The following is an 18136-nucleotide window of genomic DNA, read 5'->3' as shown; positions in this document are numbered from 1 at the left end:
CAAATAATATTTACGGAAAAGCTACGTTCACTTAGTTACTCATATTTTAATATGTTTCATTATTTACTTAATAAAAGTATCTCACAAAACAATGTATTGAACATTCTATAATACGCTGTCAAAATATTATTCATTGGTTTTCCCTTTTCAGATAATAATTTTTGACAGTCGGGATATTGTTTTAATAATCATTTATGTTATTTCCTTAATTTTGTTATTATAATGGCGGTGAAATCATGAAATTTTGAGGAAACTTTCATACCATGCATAACCCGTTACGTGATAAAATGTATAAATTCCGCGATAATTTTCGTTTAAAATCATTGTTATCTCTATAATGTTTACAAAGGTGTGTTTAAACCATTAAATGATAATTTATTATATTGTGTTCTATAATTTAAAGTTTTTGTATCATGCAAAGAGTCTTGTCCAATATAAACACATCAATACTGTACGGAATACTAAATATAAAAACCTGAACCACACTTTAAGTTCACCACAGACTTGTATTAGTGTGAAGTTAACCTAATCAATCCAGTTATCTTACGTTCACATCAAATTTTTTTTTAATATTTAACAATTCACAAACGGACAGAGCTATCGTATTATTAGTAGTGAGATCCAATCAATCAGTAGGGAAACCCCGAGGTTGTTCCGCAGTTCAAGACTATTAAGGCTCTATATTGTCAACATCGGGGCTTGTTTTAGTTACAACAATGCGGAGCTCGAGTGGAGTCGCCCAGGCCGCAGCCATTATAGCTAGCCTCAGGTCTATATTCATACAAACTTATTTAAACGGAACAAGTGTTGGAGTAAATATTTACGCTGAAATCGTGCGCGGATAATTTTTTATAGTACAGTGTTGTTACGCGGAGTGTGTGTTTATATTTAACTGAAATGTAACTTCTGTCGTTTTTACTGAAGACGTTTAATAGTTTGTATTATGATATTCCGGTGTGCGTGTTCGTAATTCTTTGTCAAGACTTCTTAATTGATTTTTATGTTTCCTTTTTATATTTATCGGATCACCTGAATAATTCTTAGCTGTAATTGGACCCGGTAGACGCTAAAATCGAGAACCAGATTGATGTTTCACTTATTTTTTTCGGAATTTTACACACAAAATTTTCATATACCAGATTTTTCACCAGCAATTTTCCAAATTTTGTTATTGTTTATCTTTAATCAAGAATTAGTATTCGGTCTGCTGAAATCAGATTTTCCTTTAAGGCGAGCGTTAATTAAAAATAAGGTGCAATATATCTTTGATTCGAAAAATACAATATTAACCCCTTAATGTTCAGAAACGAAGTTACCCTTAACACTTGTCGTTAATTAACCCTGTGATTGCTTTCCTTAAAATAAAAATGCGTTAAAAAGTAAACGTAAAAATGCACAACACATCGCAAAAATGCACACGTATTTCTTATCTTTATTGGTGCTCCTGATAAATAAAACTATTTTATGCCCGTAGCCTTTGCTTTGCAAATGGAGTGAGTGCAGTTATAGGCTCTGGGTCGAGCAACTTTACGTTCCCGGAAAATTTTATGTTCGGGGTCGCAACGGCCGCGTTTCAAATTGAGGGAGCATGGAACGAAGGAGGTACGTTATCTTTTTATTTTTATTAATTATCGAGTATGCCAGAATCTGCTCACTACTGCTAATGGATGTTTGTAATCAAACCAAATAGGATTGCAATCAGAACTTAGATCAAACGTGTTACCCTTGAGTACAAAGTTTGATTTTTTAACTAATGCTTTTCATGTAGTTAACGAGAACACAATTCATCTAAAGATAAGTGGTCACTGCTGCCAATGGGAATCTGTAATCAACTTCGAATGGGATGAGAATCCTATGATACTTTGCTACCCCCAGGGAACCAAGATGGAATGGTTTGGGTGTGCTCTGCACTGCTTCTACTTCGGAGCAATAGTGGTTATCATTACAGATTTACTTTGAAAACGGTGGTGGTGACGGAGTCGAATAAAAAACCTTGTAGTTCACCTCCGACACCACTGCCATACCTATTTACATCTCAAAATAACATTGTAAAGCACTGCTGTGTTCTGGTCTAAATAGAGACATAGGCGTTACATCTTAGTTTTCAGGGTTAACAACGCATATGTGGTTGGCTTCAGCTAGGACTCTAATCTTATTGATTACTGGTGTACAGCGGCACCTTTCCATCTGATGGACTAAATGCTTGATTGCGACTTCTAAATGATAATGAAAATCTTGTAATAAATTCTTCGACAGCGACACAGTAGGCTGCATATAATTATATTTTATCTGATAAAAGTGATATAATGTTAAAATAGTTACACTTATCTAAATCTTCCCAATTATTATGAAGTTATGTTGAATCTTAATTATACAATCTGTTTGATATACAAAATTAAGTTTTCCTGTTGTCTCACATACAGATTTATTCTTGGAAAATTTATATTACCTACTGATTAAATTAATAGGTTATAATTAATAATACTGCCAACGTCTTCTATTTTCAATGTCATATATACGCTACACAATTTTTTTTTTTTATTTCTGTGATTTCACTATTGCATTGTTTTAATAATATAAGAGTAACAGACGAGCTTGCAGTCCACCTGATTGTAAGTGGCTACTGCTACCCATGGACATCTGTAATCATACCCAGATAGGATTAGGTATTCCTACCTGAGTTCGGCCACAGATTCGCCGCTACCTCTGAGGACTAAGTTGGAACACCTCGGAAAAGTATATCTCCCTTACCACACCGTTCAAACCAGGACGTTATAATTAGTTACTTATAAAAAGGAATGTAACAGTTACATATCTTTATTCAATTATCGTTTTTGATACGTTGAATTATAATTCTGTTTTCGTCAGTACTTTAATTGTTATGAAACAAGAATGCCGTTCTTGTTATTGTCTACTATTTTTAATTATTTTGTCTCTCAAACGAACTTGAACTTTTATATACAGGTACGAGGTGACCAAAAATAATACACTATGGGCGCGTAATGTAATTAATATGCAATAAATAACTACATACCCTCCCCATATTTTGTTCAATTTTTTTTTTAATATTTCTACTTAATAAAAGTAAAGCGCTGTTGTGCTCTGCTTTGAAGAGTGTGGTAAGGGATACTTATCTGAAGTGTTCTAACTTAGTCCTCAGGGGTAGCGATGCATTTGATCAACCTCAGGTGGGAATTTAATCTTATCTGAGGTTCATTGCAGACGTCCATGGGCGGCAGTGGCCATTTACCACCAAGTAAAACGCATGCTCGTTTCAATATTATGGAAAACATTTCTACATGTTCATACCATTTAGTGTTTTTTTTACAAAATATCGATATCTGTTAGGGATGTGAACCAAGAAAATAATAATTGGATTGTATATACGAGTAATTTAATATCTGGTAAATAATAAAGTGATAAATAATAAGCAGTGATAGCCTAGTGGTTAAGGAAATCGGCCTCTCGATCGAGGGGTCCGAGGTTCAAATCCTAGGCACGCTCTGATTTTTCAAAATTATGTGCGTCTTAGAAATTAATTAGCACTTGCTTAAACGGCGAAGCAAAACATCGTGAGGAAACCTGCATAACTGAGAGATTTATAGAAAAAACAAATCTTAAAGCTATGTGAAGTCTACAAATACGTATTTGGCCCGCGCGGTGGACTATGGCCTAATCCTTTTCATTCTTAGAGGAGACCCGTGCCCAGCAGTGGGACAATAATGAATTGATGATGATGATGAAATAATAAAGTAGTTACATTGTATAAGTAGGACATACTAAACAACAGTATCTACATAATATCCATGTAATAACTATTCTGACGAATAAAGAATTGGATTTAATTAATTAGATACAATTCAGTTAGTAATTACGCAAGACACTATGGTAATTGATAAGGTTTAATAACCGCCCTTGTAAATGGAATTAATTTACTCCGCACTAAGCATGAATACAAAATATCGATTTGCTTTGAAATATTATGAATAGAACTAATCTTGTCGAATTCCGCGATGTAATATATTTGCGAATGTAACATAATTTAGTCTATTTTATAGGCTATAAAAATGAGTAGAAGAGTGGTGCCATGATTTTAAAAATTAATGAGTTGAATAAATTAAAGTTTGAATTGATGAGTTCCATTTTTTCTTGGAAATCACTTAAAAATAGCATATTTATGTGTCTGTGTATAAGTCCGCATATAGGTGTCCGTGCAAAATATATCATTTTTCATTATGCAATTTTAATAAATCGTGGTTTGATGTGGTTTCACGTCTGTAATATTTAACTAATTATATAAATAACTTTTTGTAAATGCTAATTATTTATTGATTTACATTTTATTAGTCTTAGAGTTATAGTAACAAAACACCTTCCGAAGCTAGTGGAACTGAAGCTACTCGTAGATGGTGGTGCAGCAAAATCCTTAAATAGTACATTACAATACGAGGACGAAAAATTTTTTTCTGACAAGTGTGAGTTTGCAGGCCGAGCCGCAGGCGAGGACTGCAATCACACGAGTCAGAAAAACATTTTTCGTCCGCGTGTTGTATAAAATTTTATATTACGGGGTCGGAAATGGGGGTTTTGCGCACGCGAAGCGTGCGTAAAACGTCAATTTACGCACGCCGTGATATAAAAGTATTTTTAGGAAAACAATTTAAGAAATGCTATCGTGATTCAGTTTCCATAATTTAACAAACTGAGTAACATATGTTGTTAATTTCAGGAAAAGGCGAGAGTATGTGGGATACATATATACACAAGCATCCAGACTACACGCCGGACCTCTCCAATGGGGACGTGGCAGCTGACTCTTACCACAAATACAAGGACGATATAGTTATGATACAGACCTTAGGAGTGGAGTATTACCGCCTGTCTATATCTTGGCCAAGGTATTGTAGATTTAGAGTAACTAATTAAATAAATAACCAGCTTCATTCCCATTTAAAATACACTGTCAAAGTCAAACTTAATACTTGTTAAGACATCACCGTCGAAAAATTTCCAAAAGTATTTTATTACTTTTGATTTGGCAAGTCAATACAGTTTTGACTATTGCGTCCATTCATTGCGTACGTGTAAAATTCGCTTACTCCCAATCAATTCTTAAGCGATCCCTTAGCATCTAAAAATAAGCAAGGCCTTAGCATCGACTACACATACTCTTACAACAGACAGCTTTATAGCTATCCATATAGGGACAAATTCAAGACATGACTAGACACCCTTCGGCATGAAATAGAATGCATTTACGAGTATATTTCCTACTGTATTAAACGTTTTTTTTCCTTAAAAATCTTTAAATAATACCTGTGTTTTTTTTCACACGAACGCAAAATAGGAGGAAAAATGTGATAAAAACATTGTAAGTCTAGAGTAAATTTATCACGGGCGCATGTTTCCGTACCACTATTATCCTTTTATTGTATATCTTTTTGATTGACGTAATCAACGCAAAAGTTAACTACATGTGGTAAAATTTGAACAGGTGTTAAATATATTATATTCTAATGTTTATTGATCAAGAATCATTTCTTACAAAAGGGTATAGACAAACAAACAAAACACTATTCATTAAATACTATATTGTTATAATTATTTTTATAAGATATAGTAACTTACTTTAAATGAAATACTTAGATAGATTACGCTAGGTTTTTGTCTTTTATTATTTTTTTTAGAATTAGTTACGTACTATATAATAAACGCTTTCTACACTCGCAACCCCACACTAGGATTCCCTATGTCGTGGGTGCCATGGACACACACATAGACAAATACACAAACACCCAGACCCAGAAACAGAAATCTAAATTTATCATTTAGATATCTGTCTGGCCGGGGATCGAACCCGGGACCCTTTGCACGTTAGACCGGTATGGTGGACGCTCCGCCACGCGGGTCGTCAATAGTATGTATAAAACAATATCAAAATTCCTTCTTTATCTGTCTATCATAATCTTATAATTGTATTTATTACAATTAATTAAGATTACATAACAATATTACATTCCGGTTGCACACCAAGAGCTAAACTAAATTAGTATAGCTCTCATATCTAAGATAACGTTTCACCCCGTGTGGAATCAGCCAGTTATAAGCTATGTAAGCTAACTAAAATATGTTAAAGTAAGTTGTGTATGCGAGCAAAGCTAAGTCTCTCCCGCGACTTATATCACTCCTTTGTCACATTAAATGTGGCTTTCGCTTAGTTATTGATATTCACACAACATATTTTTAGCTTAAATCTCTTAGCTTAGCTTTGCCATAGCTTAGTTTTTGCAGTACAACCGCCTTTAGTCGATTTACGCATTTAGAAACGACGTACAAAATGTAATGAATTTTAAGGTCAACGTATTACTATATTGTCTTTTAAAGGTTATTTCGCGTTGTATATAGATAACATTAACTAGAGCCTTTCTTTAATTTCAATAAATTACATTTGTTTTATTTTGACACATTAGATACTGTTTTTCTAAAATAATCTTTTTTTTTTTAATGCTCAATGCAATTACTTAATATGGGTAAAAATTACTTTGAATTATCCTTACCTTGTACCAAACCAAAAAATAGTTAAAAATCATCCTAGTCCAATATTAAATAACGTTATAAGGTAATAATAAAGTAATAATGTTAAATTAAAGAATAAGTTTTAAAAGTTTCCTAGTTAGTAACAATGTTAAAAACGTGATATCTTAAAAACCACGACAAAACTCATACACGTAAGAAACATTATAATTTACAATGTTGCACGATTTACTCTTGATGTAATTTTATGATAGGAACATTAATAGTATGCATGTAACTTTATCAAAAGATACATCTAAAATGAGCTCTTCTTTACTGGGACGACACGACACTGGTATGGTAACAGTAACGACACGACATCACGTGGCTGCATAATATGATGAGATTGTACTGCACTGGGCCAGCAAGACCCCTCTCGGTCGGCGGTTCAAGTCCCAGGCACCTCTAATTTTTCAAAATGATGTGCTTATTAGAAATAAATAATCACTTGCTTAAACGGTCACGGAAAACATTGTGAGGAAACCTGCTACATACCTGAGTAATTTAAAATAAAATATGTAAAGATGTGTGAAGTCTATCAATAAGCACTTAGCTAGCGCGGTGGACTATGGCCTAATCCTTTTCATTCTGAGAAGAGACCCGTGCCCAGCAGTGGGAAAATAATGGGATGATGATGGGCTATCACGACACCGACATGCCATTGCTATCACTGACTGACTGACTGCGGAATTTATGCCGAAATCTTTATCTACGTGTTGTGTACAGAGTTCCCATGTATCAAAATACGAGTAGGTGCCATATACTCAATTCGTCACTCAATAAATAAATGAAAATAATTTAATTCTCCTTTGATTAATAATTAAGAGACTAAGTCATAAGGTGTCGTGTCGTGTAACGACGCCTGTGTCGTGCCGATGCAATGCCGTGTCGTGTCGTCCCAATGCAGAAACGCCTAATTTAATCAAAATTATGTTTCGCTCTATTTCCTACGAACAAAAGATTGTAGGTATCATTTATGACCTCGATTATAATAATCGAATGTATGTTTTGTGTTTACTATGTAGGTGCGTAATCAGGTGCAATTAAAAGACTAGTTCGTTGACCCAGCTGTGCTTGGTCTTAATATTAATAATTATTAAAACTAGTTGTCCGTCGCAGAGGTCAAAATTCGACCATAATAAAATGCTAATAAAAATATAGGTATGCGATGAATAAGATAACCGCTTGGATTTGTTTTCCTGTTTTTATAAGGATAAGGTTTTTTGAGCTTTTGTATGTATGTATGTATGTACGTCCTACATCCCAAACGGCTTGACGGATTTAACACATATAATATTATATTTGATAATAATATCAAAACAAAAACTATATACAGTAGAGTTTACAAAAAAGGAAGATAGATACTTAAGTACTATTCTTCATAAGATTAAGACCTATTTTCTTGTCTATCCTTTTATTCCAAACAAACAAACTGACGACAGGCAATTCCAAAATACACACAGTTTAGCCTTTATTGCATTACAATTCCACTAAACCGTAACCCCAAAGAAATAAAAGAGAACATTACCGAAAACCGTCCCATATCACCGGATATGAGTTGTTGATACAGTAAACTTGTGTGCCAGGTTGTTGCCGCAAGGGACCGATAATCACATCAACAAAGAAGGTGCCAGGTACTACAGGAAAGTCTTAGAGGAACTCATAAAGGCAAACATAACGCCCGTAGTTACGCTATTCCACTGGGATTTACCTACACCCCTTATGGATTTGGGAGGGTGGACCAATCCTAAAATGGTGGATTACTTTGAAGACTACGCGCGAGTCGCGTTCACGCTGTACGGCGATATAGTCAAGATCTGGACCACGATAAACGAACCACATCAACAATGCTATAACGTAAGTTTTTACATTTCATATCTTTGTTGTTGTATCCTATCTCACTTTCGGTTTACGATTGCAGACATTCTCTTGTTCTTATCTTGTTTAATAACTTATATTACGGTTTGAGGCATTACTAAGTCTACGTTGCTCTCAAAATCAACTAAAGGTCATTTGACTCTATAATCCGGTTTGGACCTTGTCTGGTGTAATAAAATTTAGTAAAAATATTATAATGTTGTAGTGGTAATTTTTGATCGTTTGATTTGATTTGATTTGATATGAATCTTGTCGTATCAAGTCCAACATTTTGAAAAATCTCATTTCAGTGGCAAACCAATTGTGTTTAGTGACGGATGTGATTACAACCAAAATGTACATACTCAAGGTTAAAATATGGTAGTAGGCACAATACAATTTGTAGTATGCAAAAATTGTAGATTTCATTCTTTGATAGATAAGCCATTGCATAGAATAGAATAAGAAATATTCTTTATTGCATACTTACAGTTGAATTTAAATAATTAGTAATATACGTCGGGCTGAATAGTAATAATAGTAGCCGCTAAGCAACGATCTCTTCCAGACAACCTTTGCATATACTTAATATACTAGTTCTTTTTCAAAATGGTAGATTTATAGCTATGTTATTGCCTCTTATTTATTGCTTTTTTATTTACACATTTGTCTTTTATAGGGATATGATGGAGATTACTTTGTGCCAGCATTAAATTCTCATGGTGTTGGCGTATATTTATGTGCTCATTACCTGATTCTGGGACATGCTAGAGTCTACCATTTATATGATAAAGAGTTTCGTCCGCACCAAAAAGGTAGGTATATCGCATAATTATGTCATTATTAGTCAAATACATTCTAATATATACACAGTAGTTAAAGTTAGTATTTTTGATATATATTTCGTTTTATCGATGTTAAAATTTTACTATCTAGCAAACAGTTACAGAACCCTTATTATATTTGTATTCATTTATTTTCGTCTTAAAATTCACTCGATATAAAAGTATATCACAGTATTTAAATTATATTATGATTTAATACTAAACCTGTTAGTCATTATGTATGCCTTTTATATTAACAACGTAGTGTGCAAATTGATTTGTTATGTAATTGTCCGTACAACGATAATTAAAATAATAATCCAACGTACCATATGTTAATAAAATATAAAGTTTTTATAGTAATGGCAAAGTTCATAAGTTTAATATTTATTGTTAAACCTTTATTGCAATTAAAATAATCGTAAGTCTAAATTAACTAGAACACGTTTAAAATATTCTTACAGGAAAGATCGGTATCACTCTTGACGCTTTTTGGGCGGAGCCGAAAGATCCTTCAAAAGTCGAAGACCAAGAAGCTGCTGAAAGATATCTTCAGATGAGAGTAAGTTTGAAACTTTGGAGTTGCAGTTTTGCATGTCTGCTTTTACATAATTTGCGAAATAAAAGAAATACTATTATATTGCTGGCTACAGATTCATTGTTAACATTATCACGTCGGTGACGTAAACCCTTTGGACCTTTTTCTTATTTTTAGTGTTCCGTATTTTTAATCAAAAAGCATATCTACAGTAAGAAAATTTATTATAATTTTAAATAAAATTTAATAAAATTTATTATAATAATTAAATTGGTTAGGTTAGTCCTGTGAATTAGTCCAATGTCCAGTAGAATGAGAGTAATTTATGAAAAAATCGCGGACATACCTACAAGCAATCATACATACATACATAGCAGTAAAACACAGAACCATATTTTTAAAAGTCTTTTAAAATCGCTTACTTACTAAGGACGTTACTTTAATACTTGGTGTATTTCGTCAGGTGGGACTCTTCGCTCATCCGATCTACAGCGAGACGGGAGATTATCCAGCCTTAGTGCGTGAAGTAGTCAACAATAACAGCATGTTACAGGGCTATGCCAGGTCTCGCCTGCCAGTATTCTCTCCTCAAGAAGTAAGTGTTATTAAACTAGTCTCATCATCAACCCTTTATTGTCCTGCTGGGCACGGGGCTCCTCTCAGAATGAGAAGGATCTAAGCATAGTACACCGCGCTAGCCAAGTGAGTATTGGTAGACTTCATATACCTTTAAAAACTTTTTTTAAAGATTTCTCAGGCATGTAGGTTTCTTCACGATATTTTCTTTCACCGTTTAAGCAAGGGATAATTAATTTCTAATACGCACATAAGTTTGAAAAAATCAGAGGCCGAGTTTTTAAACACTAAACTATCACTGCTTGCCAAACTAGTAAATGTTATTCATATAAGTAACACGAAAAGTAACAACTTATCTGAGAGTTTAACCAAAATTAATTCGTTCCTTTTCTTTATTTTTTTTTGCAGCATGTCAGTTTCCCTGCACTAATGATAAGCCATAATTGTTTTAAACGTTGAAGTTACTCCTTAGAGGGTCCTTAGTCCTTTAAATGTGGGTAAAATGCATTTTTGGCATTTTTTCTTTACCGATAATAATGTTATATATTTTGAATTTCTCGATTTTACTTTGCCTTGTCATCTGGGTATTACCTTTAAGCTCTTAAAAGCTTACTAGGAATCAGATATTCTAATTAGCATACTTGTAGGCACTTGCTTAAGCAGCGCTAAGAGCCGTGTCTGTGGTTTATTAACTAAATTGTTGTGTAGGTTTGCAAACACAATTTTAATATCCATTATATATTACTACCTGATGTAAATTATTGTATGTAAATATTTGTCAAGTAAAAAATGGTCACGATTTTTTAAGCAACGTTATTGGGTTACTTAGTCGTAACCATTTTATCAAAAACATGTATCAAATAATAATAATAATAATAATAATATAATCATATTGTTCGAAACTTCAACCACTAAGACTTAATTTGAAAATCAACATAGTAAACTCAACTTGTAAGTCATTTTCAGTGATTTTTATGTCACTACTTATTATTTATTCGGTAGAGTAATAAATCCATACCTTTTCGAGTGTATCTCAAACTCTACGTAAAGCTCCATGCCATCAAGTAGAGCAGAAGTTAATTTCTAGAGCGTTATAAACTAGCACGTAATCCTATCAAGGAGCTATTGAACAGATACAAGTTCAATAGGTATAGAACTTCCGTAACGTAATCTAGAGTTCAATGGCTCTAGCCTTTGGAAAACTAAGTTGAAGTTTTCATAGTTTAGATCGAATCTGGTTAGTTTGTATCATAGTTGCTTTCATCTTAGCAATAAACTAACTAATGTTTAAACTTGGTAGAGTCTATGTAGAGTAAGAGAAGGTACATTTCAGTAATTGAATATTAAGAAGTAGAGTAAGAGTAAGCTAACTTCCCATATATTCTGAATTGATATTATACAAGTTAATTTAGGCACGTGTTAGCTTTGATTTTGGAAACTCAACAAACTTTTATGGGTTCAATTTAAATTATGTTTTCCTTAATTGTCTGTAGGTTAAATTTAGTATTACAGTTACAAACAGTTTCTACTTAATAATATTTTTAATTACGTGAAATTAAAAAAACTCATCTTACTTCTATAAATGGACGGTTTACAGCCAGTAAAGATAAAATTGTAAGCGCCACTACCAAAAAATATTATATTAGTTAAAACATCTATTTTCTTTTTTATAATATAGGAGTAGCAGACGAGCATGCACCCCACCTGGTGGTCAGTGGCTACTGCCGCCCATAGACATAAGTAATCAACCCCAAATAGGATTAGATACTCCTACCTGAGGTCGGCCACAGATGCGCCGCTACCCCTGAGCACTGAGCTGGAATTCTTCGGAAAAGTATGTCTCCCTTACTACACCCTTCAAACCAGAACACAGCAACACGTAACGCTGTTGTTATGAGGCAGTAATAGGTGTGGTGGTGGTGCCGCCGGAGTCGAACCATATAGAGCTCTACCACCTTCATCTATTAATATTATATAAGATATCTTAATTATAAATACATAATTTACGTAAAAAAGTAATATACAAAAGAAGATACCTACATAAAGTTATTTGCACTACAAAACAGCGGGGTAATCGCTTAAATCGTAAATCTCTTGAAATCGCTCTTAAACCTTCCTTGGGAAGATACTTACAAACTTTTAAGACACTCAGTTAAGTTTCAAGGATTTACATGGAGCTAAATTTCAGATCGAGATGGTGAGAGGCAGCTCAGATTTCTTCGGATTGAATCATTATACTACCTTTCTGATGTCTCCGTCGACGATGGAGAAAGGTTGGTTCGTTCCATCCTACGACCATGATACAGGGGTTAGGATGGATCAGGACCCCAACTGGCCCATACCAGGGTCGACGTGGCTATCGGTATGTATACCTACATGCAAACTTAATCGTAACAAACATTAACTTATATTACATTCCATTCCATTTCAAATCCATTCACTGCTTAAACAAAACACTTTTTATTCCATTCCAAACTTTATGTTGCACATAAACTAATCTCCCTATCCTAAATAAATAACTAGTTTCATGAAATAGATTTCTTCTTCCTTTTTTATTCGACGACTCCAAATGACTAATATAGTTCTTAATTGACTAACATTTGCATTCCTCTGGGCCTCTTGATACTAATAATCGTCTACTGAATGTAGGCACCGTAATAAATGGATTTCGAAGCGCTCATAAAGTTTGAGCTGCTTTGTTCAGCTTTGATCGGTGAGGTTAGCCAGATACTTAGATGAGCTGTTCGAACTTCGGTTTCAATAGGGATGTACTGTAATCGATTTTAGGTTTGACTCCAGATTTTATGGAGTTGCGTAATTCTGGGGACTATACTTCTGAAATATGAATTTACGAAATTTATGAAACATGTGATGTTTATGAAGCATGTGCAACATGTGAGTTTCCTCGCGATTTTTTATATACAACATAATATAATTATTAATGAAAAATATATTATATGAACCCGAATCTCCGGAGTTAAAGGTTAAACTTCTTAATACGGCACTATCACTTACTTGTTGCTACTGTTATAAAAACATTCGAATAAAAACATCGATAATTAATTTAACCCTGACATTATCTCGAAACTATCTACTAGATACGGTTGTCATGTCATGATCCTTTTTTAACGGCAACTTTAAATCGACATTTTTAATTAACATAAGACCTTGGTTTCGTTTAGTCAACCGGATAAGGAACATTATTATTTTACTAGCTGTACCTATTTTTAAAGTTTTTCAAAGTAAAAATGCGTAAGTTTGATAAGCGTTGCTATTACTGAAATAAAATAAGAATAAAATTAAATGTCCTTTTCCTTTCATGCGTGTGTAGCTTCTACGCGCATCTTTCCACGCGTGCCATTTGCATCCTATAGCTTTATGCGTATGCTGGTCGCGAAGAAACAGTACCCTTAGCACGAATTTTTACGTTTCGACAAATATAACTGTTTTGGTATTTGTTTACGTATTTGCCCATATAATTTCCAATCAGCGCCCCTAGCGGATTGTGTCAGAACTTGGAAGTTGTATGGGCCAATACGTAAACAAATACCAAAACAGTCATATTTGTCAAAACGTAAAAACTCCTGGTAAGGGTACAGGAGCGAGTTAATTCTTGTGTGCGCGTTTTATACGCGTGCAGGCGTGTACACGCGTGACAAGAAAATATTTGTACCTGTTATATATTTATCAACAATGTCCTGTTTTATCACTCAGCAACACCACAAAGTGTCGCAATGGTTTTATGAAAATTGCCTTATTGAATAAACATCACGCCGCTGCGATCGGCACGTATCGATAATGAGCATCCGCATTTGCAAAGTACCTTCGATATACAGATTTGTTCACGTTTAAAGGACTTTAAGTTTTGGTAGCATAAAACTGGCCATTGCGGAACTTCAATCTACAGCCTTAGATGAGTAAAATACATAGAAAGATCACTCCTAAAAAGAAACTGTAACCAATTTGAAAATGGAAATTGTTGCATAAATAAAGTTTTGCCTTGAGTAAATGTCCCTATGTTTTTTTTTAAATACTTATTAATCTATTAAGTAAATTACGTAATATTTTCTTATTTATGCGTAAATTTTCCCTAAAAATATTTTTTATTTGTCATGAATTCAAAATATAACTGACAAACCAGCCTTTTGTGGCTTCATACAATTTCAAGGCGGTGAAGTATTTTTCTATTTTACTTATCAAAGTCTACAGACACTGTATCTGAGTGTATATTCAAAGATAACCTCGGTTGTATCGTACTGACCATTACACGTTGGGAGCTGACAAAATTTATCTCAGTTCCACGACCGTGTTTGTAGGTTAATGCAAGCAACCAGTCCCACTGTGCAATTTAAGCAACTATGCGACATAACTCAAAATATTATGTTCAAAATGCAAAGTCCTTTCGAATTCCCCGAAATAGAATGAAATGACATTCCAAGCCGATAATATTTTTTGCTGGGCATTGTTTTCTTTCAGAAATCTTAGCATGAAGAGCCTAGCATGTAGTCCGCTCTAGTCTTATAAGAGACTACACACATAATTGAATAAAAATATGTGAAAAATCCTCACATTTTTCTAATGTCGCAACCGGTGCTTAGTTGCTAACAGGCTCATGTCTATGAAAATTTTACATATGTAGTTGAACTTTTCACAATTAAAAGATCCAAATTATACATTAACTCTCGCCATTAATAAATAAATCAGTCTAAGATCTAAATATAACAATTTCTATTATGTAGAAATTGACAAATATCTTTATCTTTTTCTTTAATACACGAAACATTGACTAATTTATAACAGACATAAGACAAATTTACTGAAAAGTCGAATAATTATCGTTCCAATTCCACAGATATACCCAGCAGGTTTTCGCAAGATACTCAACTGGTTAACGAAGCAATACGGAGCCGACGTGCCTATAATTATCACCGAGAATGGGATGTGCGACTGGGGAGGTATTAACGACTACGAACGGGTGTCTTACTACAACAAGTACTTGTACCAACTGCTGCTTGCTATATATCAAGACGGCTGCAATGTACAGGGCTACTTCGCCTGGACGCTCATGGATGACTTCGAGTGGAAAGACGGATACACGTAAGTTTTGTTATAAATATTGGTAACGGACATTGAAAGATAGAGCCAGTATAGTTCGAGCGGGGAAATACCACCAACGCATTTTACCATCATAAAGCAGTTATGCGTTTCGGTATGAATGGTAGCTAGCTTATGTAAGCCAGCTATATGTATAAGGCGACCATTTTAGTCCTTAAGAGCGATAAAGCATCTATGATCGCTCGATTAAATTTAAGAGATATATGAAAAATAATCGTATCTCTAATGTAGCTATCAACCTCAGTCTAGTCGCCAGCTATAACAAAACCCTCTTTGAAGAAGGCCAGAAATGTGCACGTGTAGACTTTGAAAGGCTTAAGCATGGACATAATAAGATATAAAGAGGTCGTTAATATTATAAGAAGCATATTAATGATCTTTTCCCACGGTAATCACTGCATTGAAATGCAAATATAATTTTAGTCGTATGTTAATAATTAATTAATTCACTCTGAAATACTAACATTTCATTGGCAAACATCTAACTGATGAAATGACTAACACAAACTAACTACTCAACTTTGGTTATGTAAATGAATTTGAATTATAATTAAAGCGACTGCTTATAAATTGTCCATTTTATCACATAAATGTTACCAATGATATTTTACCGCCATGTGTTGGTTCACTTATAATTCATATATTCTCAATTGATATAATTAATTATTATTACTGTCTGTTGTTGATCGATAATTATAATTGCTTTAATCTAGTAGATGGAAGTAAAAATAATTGTTATTGCGTCATATATTAAAGAACACGCTTTAACACGCATTTAACTCAAGTTGGCCACTTTACTTTAAGTATTGTCATTATTAATGTCATTGTATATGTTATATTCATTTTTTTTTATAATATAAGAGTAGCAGACGAACATGCAGTCCACCTGATGGTAAGTGGTTTCTGCCGCTCATGGACATCTGTAATCAAGCCCAGATAAGATTAGATATTCCTACCTGAGGTCGGCCACAGATGCGCCGCTACCCCTGAGCTGGAACTCGGAAAAGTCTATCTCCCTTACCACACCCTTCAAACCGGAACACAGCCGCGCCTAACACTGCTGTTATTAGGTAGAAATATGTGTGGCGGTGGTGCCGCCGGAGTCTAACCACAAAGGGTTCTACCACCTTCAACCACCTTCATTTTGAGTAACAAACATTTTTTATACATAATCCCACAACCTAATCCTAATCTCTAGGTTTCCCGTCACAGAATTTGGCAAATTCAAAAGTAACATAACATTATTTTAATTTCAGATCTAAATTCGGTCTATTCCACGTGGACTTTGACAGCCCAGAGAAGACTCGAACCCCGAAACTGTCAGCACTGAACTACCGACATATAGTGAAAACAAAGAAAATAGACTTCAATTACATAAAGCAATCAAAATACTTAGTCAATAATTTATAACATTGGACTTTATGTAGTGTAAAGAATGTAAGTGTAAGTGAATTTTTAAGTGTCATAAAACAATCCTAGTGAAGGCCTTTTTCTTGTCACGCGGGTTTCTGACCGTGAACGTCATTCTCGTGACACTTGGTGCAGGCTCCTCATGTCTCACGTGCTTATGGTTTACATAAGAAACGTGAACATGAATCGATAGGATGCGTGTGGCATGCATGCATCAGGACCGCATGTGGGCACATATCCGCGTGTTAAGATAAAGGCCTTAAATTCTCAAGAGTAACGATGCATCCGTTAGAGATGTCCACAGTGAAATGTACAATGTAAATACAGAGGAATTTATTTATACATAATTTATGTCAAATATATAATTATTTTTATACAATTTAGTACAGATCCCAGTTAAAGATACCACAATGATATCTTGGACTGTATTTAGTCCGTTTAGTCAATCTTTAGCCACTTTTAAGTTTTTCTTGAATTTGAAAGAGCTGTTTGATGCCCTAATTAATATTAATGTGAACCAATTTTTATTTAACAAAATTTCACAATTTTTGCATGACTTAATTGTCAAATTTCAAAGTTTAATATTGATATTTAATTTTATACAACTCGACGCAGCGAGAAAATGTACTATATAATACAGACTATAAGAAATCGAGCATTATTGCCTAATCTATTATATACTCATTTGTCAGAAAAAGTTTATATTGTCATGAGATTTTGTGTAACATTTACACGGATAATGCAAATTTAATTTATATCACTCTCAAACAATTACGAACAACTTTATGGAAACTTTTCCTATATACATTTTAAGTTTACAATTTTCATAACATGATTGTTGAATGTTATATGAGTCTTGAATAATTTATAAGTGTAAATATGATTTTTGTTATATTTTTTTATAAAAAAATATTGTGTTAAATGAATTTTTATTTCATACCCTGTTGTCTCTTAAACTAATATTTATAGGAAGAAGAATTCCCTTAGCTAAAATATTCATTATAATATGAAAAGATGATAATGATGATATACTCGTAGATATCAAATCAATTTTTTTTTATTCAAAATAGGTTCTTTACAGAGCACTTTTTGAATGTCAATACAACTACCACCACTTCACAAGGTGTTTCGTTATGGAGAAGAAGCGGCGAAAGAAACTCCATAACACACATCTTTTAAAAAAAATGGATTTTACAATGTTAAACTTAACCTAATAGTACATGTGTAGCTGGAACTACTTCAG

At 33.7% G+C, this 18136-nt stretch overlaps 1 protein-coding gene across 2 annotated transcripts; it reads left to right on the top strand.

Moving 5' to 3' along the window:
- The first annotated feature begins 637 nt into the window (after positions 1–637).
- LOC140750159 (myrosinase 1) lies at positions 638–17815 on the top strand. 2 transcript variants are annotated; one of them, XM_073083548.1, is made up of 10 exons: positions 638–769; positions 1475–1602; positions 4730–4898; positions 8160–8430; positions 9110–9245; positions 9719–9816; positions 10256–10387; positions 12557–12730; positions 15221–15465; positions 16740–17815. In XM_073083548.1, the coding sequence occupies exons 1-10, from the start codon at positions 717–719 to the stop codon at positions 16891–16893; spliced, it is 1560 nt and encodes a 519-aa protein (XP_072939649.1). In that variant the 5' UTR covers positions 638–716; the 3' UTR covers positions 16894–17815. The 2 variants fall into 2 exon arrangements, with proteins under 2 accessions (XP_072939649.1, XP_072939650.1); XM_073083549.1 differs by lacking the exon at positions 638–769 and adding an exon at positions 929–954.
- Positions 17816–18136: the final 321 nt, after the last annotated feature.

Source organism: Epargyreus clarus, unplaced genomic scaffold (genome assembly GCF_041222505.1).
Source record: "Epargyreus clarus isolate Ecla_fem2 unplaced genomic scaffold, WU_Ecla_fem_2.2 ptg000019l, whole genome shotgun sequence".
NCBI classification, from domain to species: domain Eukaryota; kingdom Metazoa; phylum Arthropoda; class Insecta; order Lepidoptera; family Hesperiidae; genus Epargyreus; species Epargyreus clarus.
The sequence above is the reverse complement of the archived record's forward strand: the minus strand, read 5'-3'. Positions and strand labels throughout refer to the sequence as shown.